At 41.9% G+C, this 14,897-nt stretch overlaps 1 protein-coding gene across 1 annotated transcript in view; it reads left to right on the forward strand.

The window, feature by feature from the left end:
• The window catches only part of TRMT44 (tRNA methyltransferase 44 homolog), a 58,491-nt gene that overhangs the window by 10,058 nt on the left and 33,536 nt on the right, over positions 1–14,897 (forward strand). Inside the window, exons 3-6 of the mRNA XM_075570035.1 lie at positions 4,613–4,832; positions 5,519–5,587; positions 7,117–7,224; positions 8,402–8,473. Coding sequence (XP_075426150.1) covers positions 4,613–4,832; positions 5,519–5,587; positions 7,117–7,224; positions 8,402–8,473 — 469 coding nt within the window. The remainder of the gene's footprint in view (positions 1–4,612; positions 4,833–5,518; positions 5,588–7,116; positions 7,225–8,401; positions 8,474–14,897) is intronic.

A 14,897-nucleotide genomic window follows, 5' to 3' on the forward strand; every position in this document is an offset into this window, starting at 1 on the left:
GAGGGAGGGGAGAGGTGAGCGGAGGGAGGGAGGGGAGAGGTGAGCGGAGGGAGGGAGGGGAGAGGTGAGCGGAGGGAGGGAGGGGAGAGGTGAGCGGAGGGAGGGAGGGGAGAGGTGAGCGGAGGGAGGGAGGGGAGAGGTGAGCGGAGGGAGGGAGGGGAGAGGTGAGCGGAGGGAGGGGAGAGGTGAGCGGAGGGAGGGAGGGGAGAGATGAGCGGAGGGAGGGAGGGGAGAGATGAGCGGAGGGAGGGGAGAGGTATGTGTGTGTGTGTGTGTGTGTGTGGCGCCGAGGGGGAAGAGAGTGGCAGTTGGGTGACGTCAGACCCACCAATCTGATTGGCCAGAGGCTGAGGACCAATCAGATTCACCGCAGCTAGTACCAACCTTTCGATTTTATATATTAAGATATGTAGAGGTATCAGTACCGTGTTAGCCGAGCTTCAATAATCAAAAAATAAATAGATGATACCGTTCTGTGGCTAACTAAATGCTTTTATTTGTGCGAGCTTTCGAGATACACAGGTCTCTTCTTCCGGTGACGTTACAATGAAGTAAGCAAAGGGTATACTTAAAAACAGTGTCTCTTGGAATGTTATCTGTGCTTATCCTTCCCCCGGTGTGGATGAGATATATGGCTAGAGGTGTAAATGGTTCCTGAAAGTAAGTGATGTAAGAGTGTGTGTGTGTGTGTGTGTGTGTGTGTGTGTGTGTGTGTGTGTGTGTATATATATCTGTGTGAATATAAATGAATGGAGAGCCCACAGTGTATACAGTGCTTTACAAAAGGGGTGTGTGGAGTGGGAGTTAATATAAATGGTGTGGGTAGGTGTGGAAATGTGAGAGATAGTAGCATAACTAAATGTGTGTGGATACTATGTGGTACCTATTGGTGTATAGGGATGGAAAAACAAGGAGTATTGGTGTGTGTGTGTGTGTGTGTGTGTGTATGTATGTGTATATATATATATATATATATATATATATGTGTGTGTATATGTATATGTATGTGTGTGTATATGTATATGTATATATACATATACAGTGTTCGACAAACCTATACATTTGCACGCCCCGGGCGAGTGGATTTAACATCGTGGCGAGCTCCTATTGGCCCAAGCAGCACACGTGTGGTACTAGGTGGCGAGTAGGTTTTCTTTTTTTGTTCGGCGAGTAGATTTTTTGGTGATTTGGGATTTGTCGACATATATATATATATATATATATATGTATATATATATATATATATGTGTGTGTCGACAAATCACCAAAAAAATCTACTCGCCGAACAAAATAAATTACTCGCCACCTAGTACTACACGTGTGCTGCTTGGGCCAATAGGAGCTTATGGTGAGTAAAAAAAGTGACAAACCCTCCACAGGAGCATAGGCAGGTCTGCAACCCCGCCTTTCCCCATTATCACCCAGCATACAGCACTTCCACTGCAGCAAGGGATTCTGGGAAATGACATGCAAATGAGCACACAGTGTCACTTTTTGCCTCAAAAACCATTTTTTTGAACTGTGTGCTCATTAGCTGCTGAACGAGATCCTTCCTGTCCTGCAGTACGTGGCCCAGGCATACCCGCCTTCGACCAGAACCTGTCAGGAGATCTCCATGGCAGTGTTCCGCTTTGTCTGGGGGGCCAAGTTTGAGAGGGGAAAGCGCGAGGTGATGTACAAAGAGCCGCACAAGGGGGGTAGAGGAATCCCCGACATCCCCACTATGCTGCGCGCCTTCTTTGTAAGCAACTGCGTGCGGATCACCCTGAGAGACTGCGACAAAGACTCCTCTGGCTACTCCATGTCCCGCCTCCTACTCCTGCCGCTCTGGAGAGCACTGGGGTGGGACAAGTGGGACAGCTCCATCCCTTACAGCTGGTGCACGCCCTGGTTCTACAAGGACGTGAAGAAGTTCGTGAGGCAGAACAATCTGGAGGGAGTAAAACCAGACCTGGGGAAGGCCAAGGTCATCTACAAAATTATCAGGGCTAAAGACATCATGGAATCGGTCCCAGGTCTCCACTCCAACACCTTTTGGAACGGTGTGGAGAAATGTGTCATCGAAAAGACTAATGAACAAACACAAAGACATTGCTTGGCAGGCCATACACGGGGGACTCCCTGTGAATGCGGACAAGTACCAGAGCAAACTCAGCCTCGTGAGGCACTGCCCCAGGTGCAACCCAGTGGAGGAAAGCATCATACACCTCTTCTGGAACTGCCCCTTTGCGCAGGCCTTGCTGCGCGCGCTTGACACTGACTTAAAGGATTGTATACCGAGGAAGTGCGTCACGTACTACTCGGTGTTCCACGGACTTTTCACAGGAACACACACAGAGGACGCAATCGAAGCCGGTTGGCGTCTAATGTGCTGTTTCAAAGACGTTTTACTATTCGCCAGGGAACGTTTGACCAGGGGGAAGAAGAGGATGTCGGTACAGGACTGTCGCAGGCTGCTCCACAGCCTGCTCAAGGACTATTCCATCTTTGACGGTAATGAGGAGGAGGACTAAACACCCCCCTCCCCACCCACCCCCTTACTCCCCCACCCCAAAAGTTTTTCTGTGCAATAAAGTTGGAGATGTTTGTATGATATGTCATGTCTGTGGTGCGGTGCATATGTATAAATGCACTGCACCGCCGTGTTCGTCACAGTTTTTTTTTACTTTTGGGGAAACCATTAAAAAAAATGTATGTGGGATATGCACTGCGCCGGTGTTTACGTCGCGTTTTTTTTTTTTTCATTTGGAAAATGATTTATGTACTGTTATAATCTTGTTGTAAAGATTCGCTGCATAATAAAAGAATTTTCAAAACAAAAAGCTGTCTGTGGGTGGTTTTCTGGGTATGCACCTTAACCCTGGCTGTGCTCAAAGCTGTGACCATGCAGCGAGCTTAAGCCTATAGGGAACCATGTTAAAAATGGTTTTTGAGGCAAAAAGTGACACTGTGTGCTCATTTGCATGTAATTTCCCATAATCCCTGGCTGCAGTGGAAGTGCTGTATGCTGGGTGATAATGGGGAAAGGCGGGGTTGCAGACCTGCCTAAGACATGCAGATGAGCAACCAGTTGTATTTGTGTATGTATGTATGTATATATATATATATATATATATATATATATATTTTCTCCTCTCTGAGAAGGGGTCTGCATTATGTCCCCATTCATTTGTCCTTTCGTAGGAGTGACGAAGGGAGGAAATGGGCTTTATTCCTATCATTAATTGCTTTTCTTTTAGTCCCTCACTTCCAGTACAATTTTCCCTTCCTAGAGAAATGTTTGTTTATTTTGCTGTTTTCTTCTTGTGTTGCTTATCCAGAGGAATACTTGCTGTGAGGATATTAGGGACTTAGGGAAACGGTTATTGAACGTTTTGTCGGTTTTAATTCCTGTTTGTGCTGGCTTGCAGGGACGGGAAGAAAAGGAATTAATATGTATGGAGACTGGCTTGCCTTTTCCCTGCATTCTTTGCTTCATCCTGTATGTGAATACAATATTTCAGTGCATTTCAAAATATTTTCTCCAGGAAATTAAATTGGCTTTAATTTATATATGGCAGGGATTCCCATGCTTTTTTTAATTTGGAGGAACCCTTTAAGTGTCAAGAAAAAATCTTGAGGAACCCCTACATATTGGAGATCTGTTCTCATCTTTTCCAAAGCTGTTTTTATTCAAAAGCATATGGTGCTTTAAGGATCTATTAAGTGCTTGGCAGGTTAAAATGAAGCTTTCCCCAGAGCCCACTGCAGTCTAAGGCCTGGGACATAATAAGTTCAACCTTGCCGAGCCGCGCTGAGCAGATGCACTAACCCCCTGCATCTATCATCAGCGCGGCCATTGTTTCCCCCTCCGCATGCGTGCTGATGCGTGCAGAGGCTCAGAAACTTTGCCGAGACAGGCAAGTTTCAAATTTGCCGCTCTGGGAAGTGAAGGAGCGGTCACTTGACCGCTCCCATCCAATGGGAGCGGGGGACTTGCCCCGCCTCCCGCTCTGCCTCCTGACACGCCTCTGCCCCGCCCCCAGAGTGGGCTCACTGCCTCGCCTGCAAAGACAGAAAAAAGCACAATTTTCAGCAGGCGAGGCAGAGCAGGAGCGCGGCTCAGCACGGCTGAACCCTCTATGTCCCAGGCCTAAAGGTTACAATGTGAGCCTCAGAAGCTAGAGATTGTGTTTGTTTGTTTGTTTTTTAATACACCTTTATATCACCTCTCATTTTATTCTAAAGAGTAGGACATGCTCAGGGGGCAAGATACTGACATAAGAGTTACATTTATATACTGTAGGCTAATGGGGGGGATTTAATGCTTTAACAATAGGTTCTATATTTGTAGTGAAATTAAACATTAAAATTATAATGAACGGTGACTATTTACTAAAGTCTCCCAGCTGAAGCACTAGCGTAAAGCCAGTGCACCAGATTTAACAAGAACTTAATCCAATTTCAATCATTGGGAGCTTTAACCTTTTAAACCCCACATACTGCGGTTAATTGCACAGCCAAAAAAAAAAAACCTTTTTATTTATGCTTTTTTTTTTGTTCATTTTTGTTCAATTTTGCAAATAAATTCAAGTAAATTTTATATATTTTTTTTTTTTTGTTTGTTTTTAAGGTCAATTTCTCTCTTTACATTATCTTCAGAAATCTGGGATTCTGATGGAGTTGTATACCCTAAAATTACCTGGATGAAAAATGAACTGCTGTCTAAACTAGCAAAGTGGTCCACGGAGGACAAGAAGAGCGAATTTAAAAGCACCCTATCCCTTGTTTCTCTGGACAAATATAGCCAACTTTATCAGGGCCTCAAGGAAAAATACAAAGATCTGGTGAAGGTACTTGCCATCTTTATATGTACAGATGCCATGGATTTCTGAAAATCATACAAATGAAATGTTTCCAGCACTCACACACACACGACATTTCTATTTCTTTCTGCATTCCAGCTTAATAGCAAATTCCATATAACGTGGCACTGCTAATAAATGATGGCAATAACATCCCACTGTGCTTCCAGTCTGATTATCTGACCATTTTATGAAGTAAAATCTTACCTGGAAACACTTAGGAATGTCACACGCTGGCAATGGCGTTCGTGTCTGCGGTTGGGAGTATGATGTACTTTACTGTGTCCAGGTTTTCCACCTTGATTTTACAGATAGTTCAGTTGCACATCATTAGGTTTGGCTTAGCAGTTTTCATATAGCTTTGAGGAAATGGTTACTGGGTGACTAAGGAATATTAAACCCAATGTGTTTCTGCATTTTCTTCTAATACGTAGCACAGACGTATATGTATTAAAACACGGCTGTTGTAATGCTAATGAAAAATGCAGGCACAGGCTAGTTTTAACGTTGAGTGAATTACTCTTTAATCCACTCCAATGGTGGTGAGGGTACCTGTAGGTTATGAAGCCCATGTGGTCTTATTGATTTTGTTTTCATGGATCTCGTCCAGAAAATCAATCATTGTTACAACTGTAATAAAAAAAAAAAATGTCTGCCTACTTTGTTGCCTGCAGGTCTGGCCAGAGGTTACAGATCCTGAGAAGTTTGTGTACGAGGATGTTGCCATAGCAACCTACTTACTGGTAAGGCCAGAAATTTTGTTTTTCATCAGCTATCCAGGTTTTCTATTAAGTTTCCCTAGTAAGGCATACAGCAGGTTTCTTTCTAAAAAGCATCCATATTCATCCTGATATATTATGTATACCTCTAAAATAAAGCAATATGTGAAACTGTTAGACTTCATAGAGCAGGGCTGGCCAACTCCAGTCCTCAAGGGCCACCAACTGGTCAGGTTTTAAGGATATCCTTGCTACAGCATACTAAGCCACCTGTGCTGAAGCAGGGATGTCCTTAAAACTTGATCTGTTGGGGGCCCTTGAGGATTGGAGTTGGCCAGCCCTGTAAGTGTTGGAGCTGCTGTGTATGGAGAATGGTTTCTCATCCAGTTAAGAGCTGCAGAACCGATTTAAAAAGTCCTGGCAAATGAGTAATTAGTAATAACAAGAAAAGAAGGTCACCAATAGATATGGCCGGAAACCAAGGCATTATGCAGGAGGAGTTCTAATTGGTGCTGTTGCTAGGTGCTGACACTTTTTTTTTTCTTTTTTTTCTTTTGTTCTCTAATAATTGACTCTGTATTTTCTACAATTTTTTGTGTTGTGCTACACATTAAATATTGATTAATATTTTGAGATACCCTCAGAGTGCCTTCCATTTGATGTTTCCGGCCATATCCATTGACTTATTTTTTTCTTGTTTGTGCCTTAATTATTACCTCAGAGGAGCGCTGACACAATTACTTCATGAATAGTCTTGTATTCTAGTGTTCGAGTATATGTTTCTGATGCAGGTCCGCCCCATTCTTTTTGTTAAATGAGTAGTACTGTCTGATATTGTTCGGATGCAGATTAGTGGGAAATAAGTCAAGGAATCTCCACACTGTCAAGCACAATGTTTGCTTAATCCAGGTTTTCTGTCCCCTGTTATAAAAATGATACTAAGCATTCTAATGAATGAGGTGTGTACAACAAGGAGTAACCCAGAATGTCGTATCTGCAGCCAGTCCGTTATCTTTTATGTTGCTGTCCTCTGCAGTTGGGGTGCCGAAAAGTTTTTCATACATTATTAAAATGAAAAATTGGTCAAATTAAATTATTTACGAGTTGTCCCAACTCGGTCCTTATACTTCCAGACCGCATGTGCACTATACATAAATAAAATGAATTGGAAATCACATATTAAAATTGATCTTATACAGAGAAGTCCTAGACATATTTCCTCTTTGTAGCCTCTAGCATTTCTCCGCTAAAAGATGGATTCTCAATGTGCATTGTAAATACACAGCGCACATATCATTGCTATGATTGTAATAGCACTGATGGAGCTAAACGGAAAAAAATACAGTATTGCCTTTCCAAAATAAACACCGTCATTTAGCATTGTTTGTTTAGTGGAAGAGTAAACATTTTAAAACTTATGTATACAAGAAAGTGTGTGTGCGCATGCGTGTACACATTTAAAGACACTAAACAGAGTGTATTACCCTTTAACAGTGTGATAGCCATGAACATTTAAATGTGTATAAGTTAATAAAAGATTAGATATGTTTTAGGTTCTGTGGGAAGAAGAGAGATTACAAAAAACCCTAATTAAAAAGCAATCATTTGTGGACTTGGGTTGTGGAAATGGTCTGCTGGTCCATATTTTGAGCAATGAAGGGGTAAGTATATCATTTCTAATTGCTCATTATTTCATCAGCATAACAAATTATTAATACTCGGACCAAGTTTAATCCCTCACACAGTGAGGATAAGTTACCCTCTTATAGGGCAGCTAATATATTTATGAATCTTTCCCTTCAGAAATCATTTTCTTCTCTAGTATATTTCAAACTTTTCAGTATATAACATACAGATGCAGCCACAAGTATTAGAACTCTTGCCTGGGAGAGTTCTGGGGCAGTCTCACAGTAAATGCCTCAACATTGCCTCAACATTTCTGTGAGATTCTTAATGGCCCATCGGATTAACACTGAATGGGACTGCAGGGACCCCCCGCTGTGTCAATCCGATGGGCCATTATGAATCTCACAGAAATGTTGAGGCATTTACTGTGAGACTGCCCCAGAATTTCCCAGGTAAGTGCTCTAATACTGGTAGCTGCATCAGTACACATTTAGTTGACACTGTTTTCATAAAAACCTTATCTACTCTTATACAGTAGATTTGAAATTGAGACACAACTCATTGCTATAGGCTTTCAGATTTTAAAATATACCGTAGCTACCTACCTTACCAAAGAAGGTTGTTTTCTCCAACTATGACCCCATACTAATAACCATTAAGGATTAACAAGTCTTTTCGGTATCGTCCATAATTTGCAAAAAGCCAAATATACCAGTAATGTAAGCATTACAGATAAGTTCACAGTGGCAATGGATTACCTTAATTTTTATATTTTATGTATAGAGATGTCTTCTGTTTATGTATAACCTCTCTGTACCATAGTATTGCAGTTATGCATTACCAACGTTAACATTGTACACATTGTCGGGTAGCAAGTCAGAGGAAAGGTACACTGGGAACAACATTGTTTACATTTTGTACTATGTACCTATAAAAAAGTATTTATGTAAATTATAGTCAAGATATACAAACACTTACAAAAAGAACTCAAGTTAATGATCGCTCCAAATAGTTCCCTAACTACAGCACTAGTTCTGTTGCTATTGCCTGACTTGCCGCCCTTAGTGTTCAAGTGAAGTCCCTGAGTTGCATTAGACCTGCTTCCCATGTTATTTCATGGCCAGTAATAATGGATACATCTTTATTTATTTCCTTGTACTTTGCAGCAGTAAAATGCATTAACTTTTTTTTTTTTAATCTAAATGTATAAAGCATCCCGGTTGGGGAATCGATGTGAGGAGAAGAAAAATCTGGGATATGTATGGACCACAAACTAGTTTGGAGGTATTGTGAAATTTGCATGAAAGCTAAATGTGTTTCCTGGATTCAATTTGTACTTGTACAGGCCTGCAGTAAATGCAAATGTACATTACTGGGTGTAAATGTTGAAGCAGATGTTTATCATGGGAAGACAATGCATAAGATTTCATGGTAGATGTTGGACATTTTTTTTGCATCTTGATCTTTTCTGGTTTTAAAGATGATTTTGTGTGTGACTTGAATGTGTACATAGTTTTTTAAAATATAATCCTAAATGAGCATACAAAGACATTAATTTTCTGTTTTTAGATATTTAGTTGTTCACGGAAATATATGGTATAGAATTATTGATAATACTTTGATTGGTAGTAGATAGTGTTTTTTTTATATATATATATATATATATATATATATATATATATATATATATATATATATATATATATATATATATATATATATATATATATATATATATATATATTCAAATTGTAATGTTCAGTCCGTTTTATATAACATATTTTCTTCCACGGAGTAGAACTGTAGGGAGGAAAGCCTTCTTAAAGATAGTGGGGAGGGGCTCATTACACTGATATGGGGTATTGGAGATCATTATGGCATTAGCCATGACTTGTTGGAGCGGTGTGAATCCTGACGAGGGAGTCGCAAGTAGTCCTACATATGTTTAAAACCATGTCAATGGGCTTGGGTTTCTAGTCCTATGTATGTAGCCTGGGTAAGGAGATAATGCACTCGTTATATAAGGCGTTGTTTTGTTATTTTTGCATTAACGAGAGCTGCAATGCCTTCTCTGTTTGGAAGTTTCCTTTCTCAATGATGGCACTTAATATGTTCTTAACATAATATCCAGAAGCAGGGTCTCAAGATGGAAATCTGTGGTAAAAAAAAACTACCATTCAGAAACCTTAGAGTTCCCAGAGCATAAAATAATGCAGTGCAGATTATGTTACAATAAAAAATGTATTCATGAATTGCTGCTTTAGACAAACCCTCAAAAGGAATATTTCACCTTGAAATATTTTCACCATGGTTTCCTTGAAAAATAAGTATTCTTTTCAGCAGACACTAATAAAGCCCAAATTTACTTAAGCGGTGCTATTACGTAAGACCTCTTCCAGCGCCAGAAGAAACTTTGCAGCCAATTCAAGTGACTGTGCTGTATGGTGTCTTCTGCCCCACAAGGTGTCCTACAGAATTGCACCACTTGGTAAATATGGGCCTTCAATTTCTGCATTGTCAATCTGCAATTTCCTTTTGACCTTGGCATGTTTGTTCCTAACCCATAATGTCACCATAATGTTATTTTTAGTATATTGGATTGAAGCAGTGGTCTCCGGGGTGAACAGCCTTAATTTCAGGGCCGGGGAACCCCTGTGTAATAAAAAGAGTTAAAAGCAAAGCTTCATTACCTTGGTGGGTAACCCCCACCCCTTCACCGGGTGGCCTAATCACTCACCCCCTGCTAGACTAATACCCAATATCCCTAACTGCTATGGTAATTAAGGGGTTAACCCTCCTGCTACCCCCTGGGGGACCTAACCACCCTCCCTGGGGCAACTAAGGTTATAAAAGGGGGGGAAATTATTCATGTATTTTTATCACAACTTAATGTTTATTGCCAATTTGAATATCTCCATTTAGCGGGTCTTGTTATCCACAGTGACAATTATTGGTTTTATGTTTCAAATGTATTTTATTTTTTTCTGGTAATTACTTTTCTATGTGTATTTTATTTTGGTTAATGCCCAAAACCACTATTAGCCACATTTGGCTAGTAGGAACATTGGTGTGTGGTGTGTGCCGGTATCTGGGCTGTTTAATTGTCCCGGTCACGTGAGCCGTGATGCGGGAGATTTAAACTTGCAGGAGATACTGGCACCCGATAAGGAGGCCTGTACCTCAGGAAGCAGGGAGTCCCCGGACCTGAAATTGTATTGTATGTCTTTATTTATATAGCGCCATTAATGTACATAGCGCTTCACAGTAATACATGTGGTAATCGAATAAATAACAGATAATATAAATAACAGATCATGGGAATAAGTGCTTTAGACATAAACATAACATTAAGGAAGAGGAGTCCCTGCCCCGAGGAGGTTACAATCTAATTGGTAGGTAGGGAGAACGTACAGAGACAGGAGGAGGGAGTTTTGGTAAGTGCGTCTGCAGGGGGTCAAGGTTTATGTATCATGTGTTCAGAATGTTCACAGTGCTATTTGTATGCTTCTTTAAGCAAGTGTCTTAAGGTGGGTCTTAAAGGTGGATAGAGAGGGTGCTAGTCGGGTACTGAGGGGAAGGGCCTTCCAGAGGTGTGGGGCAGTCAGTGAAAAAGGTTTAAGGCGGGAGAGGGCTTTAGATAAAAAGGGGGTAGAAAGAAGACATCCTGGAGCAGAACGCAAGAGTCGGGGTGGTGCATAGCGAGAAATTAGGGCTGAGATGTAAGGAGGGGCAGAAGAGTGTAAAGCTTTAAAAGTGAGGAGAAGAATGGAGTGTGAGATGCGGGATTTGATTGGAAGCCAGGAGGGGAGATGCTGAGAGAGATCTAGGAAAGATTAGAGTGATTCTGGCAGCAGCATTTACGCTTGTAGATACGCCAGGATGCGGAGGGTGAAGACTTCTTAAGGTATGTTCCTGATGCTGAAACCCTGTGTAAAAGCCTGACTGTGGCCTTGTAGAATTGATATAAGTTAGTATGTTTGAATGTAAAAAGTTTTTTGTTTTTTTTCTCCCTCTTAACTCTGTGCTGTTAATTGACCAAATGGAACAAGCTGACTGATTGGGGAGGGGGAGGGTCATGTGACTGCTTTTATCTGTATAATACCAACACCTTTCCTGCATCTTTGCAGGAACTGCATTAGGCATTAGATAGTGAGGCATTTAAAGTGAGGTTTTTAAGTGATAAATACAGTTAGACTACAGTTTGACTATAGGTGACTGGGGACTGCTTCTTTCTGCAAACTCTTTTACTCAAGACAACAAACGGTAAGATATTCAGATTACACTATGATCCCATGCTTGCTAACCTGCCTATTTCAACCCCCCACCCCTTTACAACTTATTTACTGCAGTCTCTCCCATAACTGACTGCACAATACACTGAAACCCTGAACTGACTCTAACATTGCAATACAGCTAAACATTTGACAAGGAACAGCCACACACCTGCTGTTAGTCTGCTCACACACACTCTGCTCACAACAGCTCATTGCAGCACTGCCTACCTCTGGCATCATGAACCTGCTATGTATTTTAAATTTTTTTCTTTCTCCTGGTCTCATGGAGATGTTACTCCCTCTATCCACTACAAACTCCTCCATCCTGGCCCCCACCCAACATCACCATACACCCTGGACTACTCAAAAGCCTTGCACTATCTACTGAATGTTGGTGGAGAACTCTAAAAACCAGCATACCAACCACCTCTCACTGAAATGGCAAACATCACAAATCTACAACTTGCAAACAACTACCCAAATTTCTACTCATACTATTACTCTCTTTAGCAGGTGATATTGAAACTAACCCAGGTCCTCCCATTTCAGCTCTGTCCCATGCCCCTGAGAATTCCACCTTTAAATTCCAAAAAGGGCTATCTGTCGCCCATATAAACATCCGGAGCCTGCTGCCCAAACTGGATGAACTAAGGGCATGGTGCCTTATGCATAAACCCAAAGCCATCGTTCTTACAGAAACATGGCTATCCCCTAAAACCCCTGATGCAAATATCGCCATTCAGGGATACTCCATTTTTAGGAGAGATAGGTCAAAGAGAGGAGGGGTGTTATTTTATATTGCAGACACCTTACAATTTACACTGTTAAATTGCCCACCAAGTCCACCCTCTTTTGAAACTCTAGTTGGCAAAATCTGCCTCCCCTTTTCTAAGCCCATCTTGCTTGCTGGCATCTACCGCCCCCCTAAAGCCCCTCTACAATCCTTGACTGATATCACCCAATTTCTTGGCTCCATTTCCTCTCTGAATGAGAAGAGTGAGCTGCTAGTTCTTGGAGATTTCAACTTCAATTGGCTTGACCCTAAAAACCACAAAATCCAGATACAACTCAAGTCACTTAACCTATCGCAACTCATTTCCCAACCCACACGGATAAACCTGAAATCGCATAACCTTTCCTTACTAGACTGGATTCTCTCCTCAAACCCCAGCAGAATCCAATCCTCTGGCATCCTTCCTGATATTTTCAGTGACCATGCAATAGTGTACTGTGTAAGGAAAATTAAACCGCCCCATTCAAGCCCTAAAGTTCTCCTCACTAGAACATTTAAAAACTTTAACCCACAACAGTTTCTGGATGACCTTACCAACTGCCCATGGCACAGAATCGATTTAATTCCCGACCCCGATTCTGCGCTCGACTATTTCCAATCCGAGTTCTTAAAACTCTGCGATACCCATGCTCCACTACGCAAAATAAGGGTACGAGGGGCCCACCTTCCATGGGTTACACCTGACCTTATAGCACTCTACCAATTCAGGGATGCCTTGTGGAAAAGCTACAAAGTAACTGGCACTACCAAGGATCTCAATCACTACAGATGCATGCGGAACATGTGCACAAGGCAAACAAGGCATGCAAAAGCACAATATTACTCTGACAATCTCCACCAAAATACATCAAACCCAGCTAACTTCTGGAAGGTTATCAACAATATATTCCAGCCTCCTAACCATCAACAACCAAGTAATATCACTAAGGGGGATATTACTCTGACAAACCCCACTGACATTGCAAATGCATTCAATGATTACTTTGTGGGGTGTGCCACTAACTTATTAGCGAAACGCAGCACAAACCCCAAACATGAATCTCATCCTGGGAGTATCCCTACTGTCCCACCCCCTCCCAACACTGCCCACAATTTTCAATTTAGCCCAGTATCTGAAGAGGAGATTACACAAGCGCTCTTCAAACTAAAACTAAGCAGCCAATGTGGACCTGACTTACTACAATCTGGGTTCCTACGACTTGGTGCCCCAGCCATTGCCAAACCAATTGCGTCCATAGTCAACTCTATCCTGTCTGCAGGCCATATCCCTAAGACCTGGAAAACTGCCAGAGTTGTCCCAATCTTCAAAAGTGGGGACAAAAACACTGTCTCAAACTACAGGCCAATCTCACTTCTCCCAATTCTATCCAAAGTCATGGAAAAATGTGTCCACTCCCAATTAAGCGATTTCTACACCAAGACAAATTTCCCTAGCCATTTCCAGTCTGGGTTTCGTCCCAAACACTCCACCGTAACTACCCTGCTAAAAGTTTGCAATGAAATCCAGTGTGGAATGGAACGGGGACAACTCACTGGTGCAGTATTCCTAGATTTTGCAAAGGCTTTTGACACAGTTGATCATGTTATCCTGCTTAACAAACTCCAGAGCTCTGGAATAGGGAAACATGCTTTAAACGGGTTTCAGTCCTACCTATCAGGAAGATCCCAACATGTGTCCATCTCAGGCTCTAACTCCAACCCCCTGGATATCACCTGTGGTGTCCCGCAAGGCTCTGTTCTGGGGCCCCTACTCTTCTCAGTGTTCAATAATGATCTTCCCACAGCTTGTAAGGAAGCCTCAATACACATGTATGCAGATGACACAATCCTGTATGCACACAGCCATAGCCTCTCTGACCTTCAACACATATTTCAGTCTGACTTTTTGAGACTCGAAAACTGGATTTCCCAAAACAAACTGTTTTTAAACACTGACAAGACTGTAACAATGGTATTTGGGACCAAGACTAAATTTGTAAAGCTTCCAGTGACTGAGCTCCTGATTAGAACCAACGCTAACACCACCCTAACACCTGTCACTAGTTTTAAATACCTGGGCTTATGGTTTGACTCCCACTTAACATTCGGGATGCACATTAATACCCTGACAACCAAGACCTATGCCAAACTAGGGGTACTTTACAGGAACAAATCCTCCCGAAGTCTCCTGGTCAGAAAGCGTATTGCACAGCAGATGCTAATGCCAATTATTGACTATGGAGACATAGTATATGGCTCGGCTCCTCAAACCCACCTTAGCAAACTTGACACCCTCTACAATTCAATTTGTCGTTTTGTTCTCCAATGCAACTACAACACACATCACTGCGATATGCTCAAAGAACTAGATTGGTCATCACTCGAGTCTAGGCGCAAAGTTCACCTTTCCTGTCTCACCCTCAAATACTTTCTGGGCAAGCTACCCAGCTACCTGAACAAGCTCCTCACCCCTACCACATGCAGCACCTATCACCTGAGATCAGACTCCAAAAGACTATTCATGGTCCCAAGGCTCAACAAAGTATCTGGACGTTCCTCCTTCTCCTTCCGTGCACCCCAAAACTGGAACAACCTACCAGAGACTCTCACATCCACCACCAGTTTAAGTTCTTTCAAATCTAAGGCTGTCTCACACTTTAAT

Source organism: Ascaphus truei, chromosome 1, assembly GCF_040206685.1.
Source record: "Ascaphus truei isolate aAscTru1 chromosome 1, aAscTru1.hap1, whole genome shotgun sequence".
NCBI lineage: Eukaryota > Metazoa > Chordata > Amphibia > Anura > Ascaphidae > Ascaphus > Ascaphus truei.